Genomic DNA, 13,158 nt, shown 5'->3' with positions numbered 1-13,158 from the left:
AACTGTGCATGAAAAAGCCTCCGTTAATGTCTATTCTGAAAAAGTGGCCACATTAAAGAGTATGCTGTCCTGCTTGCTTGATTCCGTATGCAGAAATTGATACTGAAAGGTGTATTAATTCTTTTACCTTCTAATTCGTTATTAAAAATGCTTTTAAAAGACAAAGACTGAAACAGCCTGAACCTTGAGCAGAATGCTTGATTGCATATGGAAGCCTTAGCATTTACTTTATATTGTACTGTTAATTTCATTTGGTAAAATAAAAGCCACAATTGAAATAAATTATTCTTGCTTCCAGATTAATAATATTACATTTCATAGTTGATTTTGATGTTGAAGGTGGAATGTTGACTGGCATTTTCGAAAACAGAAGCTTTGGTGTTGCTTCAGTGTTACCTAATTCAGAAGTAAAATGGTTGGCATAAGGTTACAGCTGCACAGACAAATGGATATGTGAATTCCTCGTGTACCGGTACACAGTGTTATCTTGCATGATGAATATGGTCACGATGAATAAGTAATGGTAGAGGCTGAGCTGGGTTAGCTTGGTACCAAAGCAATGCAGACGGAACAACACTGAATAGTTGATACTGCTGCCTGTTCTTGCCATTCTGGTGCTTAACCTGGCTTGTTTAAGGTTAGTACGGACATCGCTATGTATGTTACGCTGCAGGCAGTGCCTAAATATAAAGTTAGATACTTGAAATCTCTGCTGCCACCTAACTTTGTGCTTAAAGTCCTCACAGCTCCATCTTCCGCCAGCCCTTTGGGTGCCAAACTGCCTCTGGGCATGGCTTGGACTACCCAAGTCATGACAGTGGTAAGTAACTGTGTGTCCAGCTCATGCTACAGCTCTTCTCAGATTTAGGGACTATGTGGCTTTCATCTCCCTAATACAGCAAAAATACCAAAGGTGGGATTTGGTAGCAGGCCAGTGGTTCGAGCAACTAACAAATGGGAAATCTGGGGTCAAATCATCAGTCCAAAGAGTGCATTAAATAGATATGGCTATGGCCTGGCAATTGAGGCGTCTTTCTGAAGTGAGAAATATCAAGTTTCTTTGGGTAAATCTGGCACATCTTGTGGATATCTTCCGATCATGAGTATTGGGCAGAAGGAGCGTGGACCTTAGCTTGGTTTGGAGAGGACAGATTTGCTTAGCGCTTAACTCTAGGAGCGAACTTCCAGCCGGGAATCCCAAGTAGAAAAAACGGCTTAAGTCCCTTGGACAGGGAGCATTTGCGTCATGGCTCTCTCCTCAGTGTTTCTCAAGGCTGCCTCTTACAGCAGCACCCAGCTCGCTGCCGGCCGCCTCTGCTCCCCGTGTTGCAGTGGCAAGGGCTGGGCGGCTGCAGGCTCTGCGAGAGGGCAGGGCGGGAGGGGGGCACTACCAGCAAAGGAAAAGAAATCAAAAACCTGGTAGTATTAGTAAGAGAGTCGTAACTTAAATGGGACTGCAGAAAGACACGGCAAGACTGAGTGTTTTTTTCCAAATCCTTCTCTTGATACGGCTGAAAGTGACTTAAAAGTCAAAATCTCTTCAATGTCAGTGAAAGCAAGTTAGGCCAGTGCTGAATGTTTATGAAAATTCTACCTTAAAACAATATATAATAGTAAACTACTTGGAGTTCAGCAGCACTTAGATATTCAGCTATCAAATAATCTCTTATCTGATAGAGAGGTAAGAGAGAGAAGTGACTGATTCTACAGGTGTTTTCAAAACTTTCATTTAACACAGTGAGATATTGTTCAAGACAGAACAGCAGACAAACTTTTTTTACAACATGAAACTACACCCTGGGCTAAATAAATGCTCAGGCTGAAGGCCAGAAATGCAGGGAGCACTTGTACTTTTTTGTTGGCAAATGTGTTAGTATGGTAATGAGTGATTCTTGAGTCCATATCTCTGGTTTCACTGGGCTCAGATAGAAACTTCTGGTGGAGTCAGGTGGTGGCCTCTGGTATCGCCTCCTCTCTATGCCCACAAAACAGAGTCTAACATTCGATGGTGGAATCGGGTTCCTTCCTTATTCTAAAATTAAACTGTTTGATTTCTAGGATAGGACAATGGGGTCATATGACGTGTGGAAATGCTGTGTGGAACTGTGCCATCCATCTTCAATGCTTCAGCAAGCTTGCAACAGTCTCCAGAGCACTGGATTAGAGCAATTTTACTTGTTGATGGCTCTTACGAAGTACCAACCATCACTGAATGACACTCCTTTCAGCCAGGACAGGAGCTGTGCAAATTAGGAATGAAGCCCCTGCCGTGGCTGTATACAGTATCTGTATAATGAGCAAATGTTCTAGCGGACTAAGGTAGGTCAAGTTAGTGAAAGATTGATTTAATATTTAATTTAGTAAATTCGATCACTGTGTGTTTGGGGCACAAAGGCGAAGGCGGCAGCGGGTGCCTGGGTGCAGCAAAGGGACCATCCCGCTGCTCCTGCGCTGCTCCGTGCAGCCCTGGCAGCACACTGCCTGCTGCTGGGGGGGACGCTGCTCCCCCACCGCTCCCTCCTCCCTTCCAAACTGCACCAACAGGCTGGAGAGTGGCCCGTGATGGTCTGCCCTGGGTTTTGAAGTCCTGAGCCTGTGAGTTGGCTCTAGTGTGTGGCTGTGTGGGTGGATGAGCCTTTCTCTCAGAAGGATGCACTCAGCATAGCGTATAGCAAGCAAGTTAATTTACTGTCACAACCATAATTGCTCTTCCACTGCTTCCTGAAATATATATGTCAGTGGGAACTACAGTGGTTATTAAACTCATTTTGAGACTTTCATGTAATTCATACTTTCATTAAAAACATTTAAAGAAGTATTTGTGTTATGTTTCTAAGCAAGTGAACATGGAAAAACACTTTGAAGAGGCACCTAGGAATGAAATTGAGGAGGACTCAGCATGGACAAAACCACCAGATATGCTTATATCGGGTGTGGATATATTAATTAAAATTTTGATGACTTACACAGCATAAGATACTTGTCATTTTAACATGATAAACAATAATAGAAGATAATGAATTAAGTTGCCAGTGGACCTTTCCCCTAGGATGATGTTATTGTGCTTGCTAATTAGCTAACATATGCAAATAGTAACACTCCAAAGTACTGCATTTACTTTGTCTAACTTAGTTTCAGTAAAAATATTACATCAGGACTGGAAAAATCCTATGCCCTGTAGTTGATCATACAGAGATTCATTTATAGTAGATATATTTGTGTTATAAAACACATAATAATTAAAATATTATGAAGTAGCATGCAGATGGCTATTTTAATCAGTACCATTACATTTTCCCCTCTAGTAATTGTGGCTATTGGGTTCTTCAAATTATTAGTATGAAGACATTAAAGTAATGTACAGAACACAGCTAACCTAGAGTACAGTAGAATCCATTTCTTTCCCAAAGCGTTGCAAGGCATTTTGTGTTTATTACGTAGAAATGAAATTATATGGAATCACTGCTGAGTTTGAATGTCCATAAACCTCACTGGAAGACAGACCATCACCGAAAATTTTTTGTGACTGTTTAGGTAACGTCACAAGGGCTGTGCCAACTCACACTGTTTCTTCAGGAGCTTTTAACCATGTATGCTCACTTCCCCTTATTACCTTCTTGTCTTACACAAATTTCTACTCTATTTTAAATCCTTTCCCATCAGTGGAAGACTTGATATGCGTGCTTTGAATCCCATCAGTTTTTTCTTGAGTTGGGTCTCTGAACAACTTGTATCTCATGTTGGGCAAACTTAAAATCAAATATGGGACTTCGCATGATTTATATGGAGATATTAGTTCACTAGAATGGAACTTGTATGGAGGACTAGCAGTCTTGAAGACATGCTGCCAGACTCCAGGCAAATAGCTTTTGTTATCTTTATGGGAGCAACGTGTACAAAACACAAAAGAAACGTGTTTCCTGTGAACACAACAGACTTAACATGAGGGAAATGGAACAGCTGTGGTGTGCGAGGATTCGTGTTGAGTGCTCTCTTCATGACTTTTTACTGGAACTGGAATTTTAGACTTAAAACCATAGCGCTACGATGGGATCAGTTTGTTCACAGGTGTGTCCGTAGCTACTTGGAAGGCTAAAAACGTTTCGTCACTATTTGGACAAACCTGAATTGGGCACTTCATGATTATAGCTGAATTTTGATGTGTTTTACCTAGTTTTACTGAGAACATCTAGTTCAGCCCCAAAAAGCAGCTAGCATAATATCTTCATAAGGCATGAGGCACTTTTAACAACTAGCACAACCTTGTTTTCTTTTCCTTTAGGCAGAAACCACTAGAGTGAGGAACTGTGCAAGCCTGGATACAAGCGAACAAATACTACACTGAACAGCAAAGTAATCATTGCTTGACCTCATTTGTATCCACCTTGAATCCAATCCTGTGTTTGCCTATGAAAGGACTTCTAGATTTGCCCCCAAATGCCAATATACCTCTTTTCTGCCAGCTACGACTATGAAGTCTCACTGACTGCAATCACAAATCTAATGGGGAAAAAGATACACATAGATATATAAATATAGAAGTTACTGATTTCCAAGAATGTAAGAAGTAATAACTTTCCATTAGATATCCATTACTTTTCTAAACCTATGACTAGTATATGTATTTTTAGTCATTTCTTAGAAGGAATAAAAAAGCCTGTTTCCTTATCTACTATTTTTGCCAGCTTTCTCTTGTCCTTTGAAGACCCTCCTTCCTCCAGCACTCTTGTAACATTTTGTGCAACAGAGATACTTCTGCAAGAGTGATCTTTCTCTGTGGTACAGTCATCTGCAGCCCCAAGTTTGGAAGGCCAGCTGCCTCTTGAGAACCTTTTCAGTGGCAAGGTGATCCATCCTTGAACTTGCAAGTCTGTTCCCTAGACAAACAGATTCTCCAAAGGCCTAAGCGAATACAGCAACATTGGGATAGCAGAAGCCTTCTTGGCAAGTGGTAAGACTAACAGAGGCTACCTTTCCATGGAGAAATCCCCAGGGCACGCATCACCACCTTTCAATAAGGCACAGCTGAAAGATCTATAAAGTATCCCATCTAGGGAGAGGCGCAAGCCACAAAATTCTGACCTAAATTAAGTTAAATTTTGATTTGCTTTAAAACGTAACACTGTGAAGATCTCGGTTATCTCTCCTGCTCTTCTCTGGTGGTATGCTTTAGAACACAAATCCAGGTGGAAAGATGTATTCGTTTGATGACTTTAACTGAATCAGTAGCTTCAACTATCTCAAAAAAATCTGAGATTTAGGCAGGTTTTGGGATGGGCTTTTTGGTCTGAAAGGCTTTGACCAAACTCAGCAGAGGGAAGATTTTGCAACAATGAGTGGTGTATAGGTATGAACAAAATGAGCAACTTGTGTCTGGACAGTTGAGGCTACAATTCATGTGTTGTGTTTTGACTGCTGAGTGAAAATGCATGAAAAATGATATCGTATACAGAGCTTTACTATCTACCCTGTGTGTGCTGGATCTTGGAAGCTGGTAGTGTATTTGGTGTAGAAGATACAAAAGGAAAGTGCTCAAGTTGGAGGTATTAAAGTTCTATAATTAGAAATAGTCTCTTAAATTTACATGCCATGTGGCAAGCCTATGAAACTTGGTGTGTGGAGAGCATATTGGCAATAATTTAAAATTAACCACCACATGGCAAATCACTCCTTAGCTGTTTTCTATTATGAAATTTGGAGAGCTGTAAAATGCATTTGTGCTACTTTATTTCCTTTTGAAATGGTAATTGCTACTGCTGAGGGGCAGTACTTAGTGCAGAAAATGAAGTGTGCAGCGTAGGGAGGAACTTGTTTCTGAGGAACTGCTGAGGAATTGTAATGATCTGAAAAAAGTGCTTTCTTGAAACATGCACACACAAAAGAGCTTCATTTATGAAATTCCAACCAAATAAATAACAAAATAAAACACAGTCTTCCTTTTTTTTTTTTTTTTTTTTTTTGTGCAAGGGCCAGTGCTTACTGCTTTGCTGCTGACTGCACTTTTTCCCCGTCAAAGTGGGAACAGTGGATTGACACTGGGTAAAACTCATAAGCCAATGGCTTGAGGGAAATGCAGATGTATGGAAATGTGATAGGAATGCCCTAAGGTAATGGGTTTTGAGCCAATGCATTTGAAAATTATCGAGTATGCTTCTAACTGCTTTGCTAGCCCATTTTAGATACCTAGTATAGAACTGACAGTGGTACAGCCCTGGGGAGCTGGATGAAGTTTGGCTTTTGTGTCTGAGGAACAGAGGCTGTGCAGCCTCAGTGGAGAAAGCAGGTATGTTCTAATTAAGTGGTGATAAGTTCCCCCCTTGCAGCTTCCCCCTTGATTGTGATTGTAAAAAGGACTGTGTTTATGAATAGCTTTTATGGAGGGATATATTAAGGAAAGCAAGGAGTGAGGCTTCTGAGGTGTTAAATTCGCTAACTTGTGACAATAACCATGATCTCTCAGGTAATAAAGCAGGCTATCTAGCTCAGGTCCTCAGTTTAAAGTTAATATCTTTGAAAGCCAGATGATTGACTGTAATTTTGCTCATAGTGCTTTGCTAGTAGCAGTAAATAAAAACATCTACAGCACTTTTCATCAGAAGTGTCAGAGTGCTTTCCACACCTTAATCAATTAATTTTTATGAGATGGTGGCATGGTTATTTCCCTTTCTCTGCTGGAGGAACTGAAAGGATCAGAGCAGCGACCAGAAAGTATGTAGCATTTAGCGCAATAGCAAAGACTCGTAATGCCTGGGTCTAGCAGTATGGCTTTCCAGAATTATTTTACAGTTAATACATAGGAGACAGACACAGTTATAATTGTCCTTTCATAAATACATTTGAACTAGCTTTCTGAGTTGATGCTGCCAAGATGGTCAGTCTTGGCACTTAGGAAGAAAAGTGCTTGCGTTGGAACAGGTTGGCTAAAAAAGTGATTCGCAACCGAGCTACAATGCAAAAAGGCAGTATACAGCAGCTGAAGCCAGGAATGGCTCAGAACAGGTTATTTAGAGGCGCTGTCCAGGCATGTAGGGATGAAGTTGAAAAAGCCAGTGTTCAGCTAGAGTTGAGACTTGCAAGGGATGTCAAATTGATAGTTAGTGGATGAACAGGGAAATGTGGGACTGTGGCTGGATTTAGCTGGTGATGTATTGGCAGCAAACGCAGACCAGGCTGAGGTACTCAGTGCCACCTTTGTCTCAGTCTTTACTAACACAGTCTCCCAGGCTCTGTGCTTTGCAGCAGGGCTCAAGGGGGAGGAGAGTAACCAGCATCAGGTATAAGTTGAAAAAAAAAAAAATAAAGAGATTTGGACCAGAACTAAGGAAAAATTTTCACTCCATGAACATGGTCAGGTAATGGTGCTGGGTGTGCAGGGAGGTTTAATCATTAAATCATTTATAATAAATGATGTTTTAAAGTAAATGCTTTTGAATGACATCTTGCACACAACTTGCATGGTGGCACAGTGGTGGCATTTCTGCAATACCTCAACTACCAGTGGTCTTTCCATGAGCATATGTGCCATGCACAGCCCAGCGAGAGCAGCGCAGCCCTTGCAGCTGTGCCCGCTCCTGTAAGCAATCTGGCTTTTAAGCTAGCATGGCAGCGACCAGTGCTGAATGAAAACAGGACAATCCAGTGGCGTTACATGTAGATTTCAGACTCTTTCTTAGTTTCAAAGACAGCAGCCAGAGACTGTGTATTTGCTTCAGGTCTGGCGTCTCCCTGTTTCTCAAGGAGAATCTGTGGTGCATACATAGATGTTCTCCAGCTGTTAGCAATGTGAAATGGAAAGGGGCTGACCGTAGTGTTCTTGTTTGGTGTTCTCGTAATATGGCTCCATGCTCTCCAAACAGCCTAAGTGCAAAGAGGAATGTACAGAAGATGATGGGAAACTCCGGGAGTGCTTGCACCAACTTCAAAGTGACAAACTTTGGCATACAAAAGCTAAATTGGGTTGAAAGGAGGATGTATTCAACCTATTTGACAAACCTGGGGCAAAAATGGATGCAATCAGGCTAATTTAGCCAGGTTTTAATTTAGTTGGAGACTATAGTTCTGCCTGAAAATATACAACTTCCAAAACCAGCTGATGATTTGCAAAGCAGTACATTTAATAAGCACCCTGCTACCTGTTGTCCAACAGTGATGAAATGCTCAGCTTTGCCTTGAGATCATGTACAGCTAGGGGTTTTTTGCAAGAAAAGATAAAGTGGCTAATGAGGTAAGAATTATTCCTGTGGAAAATGGAGACAATAGCTAGAATTTAAGGATATTTAGATGTCTCTAATGATTTCAGTGGAACTAAGGCACTCAGTACCTTTAAAAAACTAGCTAATCACATAACAAATGAGACACTAATTTAGCAGTTCTCTCAGGAACAGAAAACGTCAATATACTTACAGCTTTATAAACAAAGGAATATGCAAGCACCATGTGTGGTAAATAAAATAATTGCTAGTACAATTGTCCGTGTTTTGCAGCTGATCAAATGGAAAGGGGATCAGTCGTTTTCTCAATAGTACCACTATAAATCAAGAGCCATGCAACTAATTTTTGCTCATGTAATTAGGGAGTACAACTTTATCTCAGATAGGTTAGTGACTTTCCAGAAAGGTGCGGGAGTCAGTTCCATAGCAAGAAATTGAATTTTCCCACTTCTTTTCTTGGACAAGTGGATCATTTGTCCCTTTTACTGTACACCTTTTACTCATAAATGCAAAAATTTATTTCTCCTTCTGATTCTCATAAACCTTTGTTCTTAGCGTTAAGAAATGGTACAGTTTTAAAAATATGATTAAAGCTGTAAGCAGATTCCACAACGTGCAGGCACAAATGATGTATCTCAGAAAAAGAAGCTCTTCCCCGTGTGTGTATATACTGAGGTAGTTCAGTATGCAAATACTGAAATACTTATGTGCCATTGTTTGTTTTCACTTTAAATTAGGAACATATGTACAGGCACACCTCTCTTCTCTTTGATACTGTTATTGTTTTTATTTTTTTTCCCCCCTGTTAAAACCAGAATAAGAATCTGTTGTGGTTTAACCCGGCAGGCAGCTAAACGCCACACACAGTCATTTGCTTATTCCTCTCCCCAGTGGGATGGGTGAGAGAATTGGGGGAAAAAAAATAGGAAACCTTGTAGGTTAAGATAAAGAGAGCTTAATAGGACAGAAAGGGAATTAATAATGATAATAATAATGATGATGATAAAAGAATATGTAGAACAAGTGATGCACAATGCAGTTGTTTACCACCCAGTGGTCAATGCTCAGCCCGTCCCTGAGCAGCAGTTCCCCCAGCCAGCTTCCCCCAAAATATATACTGAGTATGATGCCATATGGTATGGACTATCCCTTTGGGCAGCCTGGGTCAGCTGTCCTGGCTGTGCCTCCTCCCAGCTCCTTGTGCACCTGGCACAGTATGAGAAGCTGAAAAGTCCTCGAGTACTTAGCAACAACTGAAGCGTCAGTGTATTATCAACATTATTCTCATTCTAAATCTAAACCACAGCACTATGCCAGCTACTAGAAAGAAAATTAGCTCTATCCCAGCTGAAACCAGGACAGAATCTTAGGAATAAGGTTCTTGTTTTACTGTCAAGTTCTTCATGCTTTGGGAAGTATGAGGGAGACAAAAATTTGTATTTCCTTTGGATTTTATTACAGTTTTCCTAATATTTGCCACATTATTGCTCTTATGTTTTGAGAGATCTATGCATCTGACACCTGAAGAAAATTAACCCTTGGAAAGCTCTGCGGAAACTGCAGGGTTCATACCCTGAGACAACTCCTGAGAAAATACCTGCATTTATAGCTTATGGGCTGAATAATTTTCCCAGGATTAGATGTCTCAGCTGCCCAGTTTGGGCATGTGTATACTTCTCTGAAAGCAAGACATTTCTGAGGTAGTAGCTGCAGGTTCCCTAGGTTTCTGACCCAGCTAGTGATTCTTTTGAGTAAACCACAATTCTGAGGGGAGAATAAGCTATAATTGCTTAGCCCTAAAGCATCAGCTTTAGGAGTGGTGTTGCTGTCAGGAACCATTGTAGCTCCAAGGAAATACAATTTCTTGAGAAACACTTCTCATTTGATATTTTTCAATCACTGAAGTATACAAGTGTATTTGAGAAGCAAAATGCTTATGATTATATCTGCTTTTATAAGTTTAACTGTAATCAGCAGAGTAGGAACAGAGTGCACAAGTCATTTTATCTACATTATTTGTGGAGAATCTCTGAGAACACAGGAGTGCTTCTGACCTAGTTAAACTCCTGCTATTTTGAAAATTATTATTAAAAAGCCATCAATACTTCTCTGAGCCCGCATACTCACTTGTTGCCCGGTAACCAGAAGGATGGAGCCTTCTTTCCCGTGTACCACTTGCCGGTAAATGTGATCTAGAATTAAGAGTTCACTCCAGCAGTTCTGAAGCAGCTTCATTTGGTCATCAACCTGTAAAGCAAACACAAATGTTGGTGGCATCGCTCTGGGAGTCTTACATCACACTATGGAGTCAGTCCTTCTTCAAGCATCTGGTTAAAGTCATGAGAACAGAAATGCTGTAAAAAATTATGCCTCCAAAAAAATTGCTATTCTCAGCTAAAAAAATAGGGCACTGCTGAAACCTTTATCTGTGAAATGTGTAAAATATCTGCTGCTGATTACATTCTAGGAAAGCAGAACTACGCCATTGTTATGCAAAGTAATGAAGTAGTATATTTAGAAAGTGCTCATGGAAATAGAATATTATTTTTACCTGAAAAAAGAATAGCAGAAATAATGCTAACGCGAACTTCCCCATACTCCCCATCCTTGAACCTCAGCTTCTGGAAATAGTAAGGAAAGTCAGAGATAGGCCTTTGCAAAGGAAAAAGTGAAGAAAGAAGTAAACACGCCCTCTAAGAATGGTTGCGGTACTATGAAAAAAGAAGAAAACTTCTTCATTAAAAGAAGCTGAGCAGCTTCATCTGTCACTGGTAGGGTAAGCAAGGGCTGGGCACAAGGCAGGAGTGAGCAGTGAGACACATCACTGCTGCATTTGGTAATAAAAGGAACATATGGGGCACACAGCACAAGGAAACTACGTTAAGTTTTTGTACCATGTTATTCGGGATATACATATTATAGGACAACAAAGTATATCACTAAAGAGACTCTCGTGGCAACTGGATTGCATTCAGTTTTATTCAGTTTAAAGACTGACAAATAATTAAGACTTCCGTGGAAACAGGCGAAAAACGTTCACAAATTAGTGGAAGGCAGACTAGGAGTCTGAGTCATGGTAAGCATTGGTATCCTCTGGACCTGTTCTTACTGAACTTTTTGATTTATTCCTAAAATCAAACACAGGCTTTGACTTCAGATGTGTCCTGAAAGAGTTAAGAGACGCATACGTTAGCTTTGCTACAATTGTCTGGTGCAGATGTGGTAATAGCCTGTAAATAGTTAGAAGATCTCTAAGAACCTGCACAGATAGCAATTGCTGAACAGATTAAAAGTGCTATAAATTAGGAGAAGTAAAAAAGAAATTAGCAAAGAGAATCTTTAAAGTGGATAAATGCCTAGAATTTCTGAGGCGTGGAACTATAAAATTGTTTTTCAGGGGTTCTAATTTCAATTGCTTTAGAACTAGATTTCATAATGCACAGGAAACTGCATTATAAGGAGCGATCTTGCATGAGGTGTATGGGTAATGCAATAGATGTTCTCAAGTTTTATCAGCTATGACCCGATGAATTTTTGAACTTAATTCTTTCAAGCTTGTTTTTGGTTGTGTGGTAGAGAAGGAAATAATGTTTGTTATTCATAGATTTTTGTAGTGTCACCTGTGAGAGTTACCTAGTGTTGTCTCCCTCTTTCCAGTCACTTGCCATATAGCTCAGACTTCAACATCTTAAACGTTGAAGTCTCTGTTTGCCTCTTTCCCTTCTCCCCACTCACGGTCTTCTCCCAGCTGTTCTTGTCCCAGTTCCTTCCCCTCAGGTAGCTGTCTCACATTATCCCCCCTTGCTGGACTGTGCAAGCAAATGAAATCAGGAGAGAGAAAGGGAGCAGATTAGCACAAAGCCACTGGGGAGAAAAGGGCTGAAGAACCCGTGTGCAGCAGATCCTGTTCTCCCACACAGCCTGCGCTGGGACCCTTGGTTCTTGCTTTTGCCTGCTCCATGGCTGCAGCAGGCATCTGTGCTGGGACACTGCACAGCTCGTTCCCTCCACTACTGCTTTTCCTAGAGGATTACATATATATATATATTTTTTTTTTTTTTTTTTCTTTGTAGGGGTGGGGATTTATTATTTTTATTGCCTTCTCTTTGCTCTTAAAAAAAAACCCAACAAGGAAAACTATATCCTAATATTTGTGCCAAAATAATATCTTACGGTTGCAAAATCAACCACTGCAGAATTAGTTAATGCTTGTATGAAGATTGTCTTTCCTATACTTATTTTATCTTCAGTCCCATTTGTGTTGTAACAGATTTTAATGCATAGACACAGAAGGGCTGAATTAGCATTTTGCAAACACTCTCGGTTCTGATATTTCTGATGTTTTGCATGCTTTAGCTTTCCAGTATTAAGAAGAATCTTTTATCACAGTTGCTGTTCTACCTACAGTCACAGTAAAGATATGTATGCTCAGATAACCCCTATGAGCTGCCTATCCATTGGCAATGTAGAGGAAAGAAAGGGGTGTGGACTCTGTAGATGGATATATTGCTGAGCCAAAGTAAAGCTAGTGCTATCACAAACTCAGCCTTGCTCTGTCCCTATGCTGTCTGTGCCCGGGACAATTCATTTCTGTTCAGATCACAGAGCAAGGCTGACTCTGTATTAAAGTTCTCTTCCTCTGCCCACAACACGTATTTGACAACAAAACTATTTCAGCCAAGTGACTTGTTAGCTCAAGAGAGCACAGTAAATTACCACATTGATACTCTGCCTACCAAAACTTGGGCCAGGTTTAGAATAAGGCATTATTTGAAGAAAATGTTTGAAATGTACGGATTCTAGTACTCTTGCTTTTTATGTGAAACTATTTTGAGATCATTTTCTCCTCTGTACAGCAAAGTGTTACAAAAATCAATCAAATCATGCTAACATGATAATTTCATCCAAAATTAGCATTGCACACAGAGCTATCACAGCTTACATCTGA

The 13,158-nt window shown here is 40.4% G+C and overlaps 1 protein-coding gene across 1 annotated transcript in view; it reads right to left on the bottom strand.

Moving 5' to 3' along the window:
• The window catches only part of NR5A2 (nuclear receptor subfamily 5 group A member 2), an 83,226-nt gene that overhangs the window by 29,124 nt on the left and 40,944 nt on the right, over positions 1-13,158 (bottom strand). Inside the window, exon 6 of the mRNA XM_065656217.1 lies at positions 10,338-10,457. Coding sequence (XP_065512289.1) covers positions 10,338-10,457 — 120 coding nt within the window. The remainder of the gene's footprint in view (positions 1-10,337; positions 10,458-13,158) is intronic.

The sequence above is a fragment of the Caloenas nicobarica genome, chromosome Z (assembly GCF_036013445.1).
Source record: "Caloenas nicobarica isolate bCalNic1 chromosome Z, bCalNic1.hap1, whole genome shotgun sequence".
In the NCBI taxonomy this organism is placed as follows: domain Eukaryota; kingdom Metazoa; phylum Chordata; class Aves; order Columbiformes; family Columbidae; genus Caloenas; species Caloenas nicobarica.
Note: the sequence above shows the minus strand (reverse complement) of the source record. Positions and strands in the feature narration are given on the sequence as shown.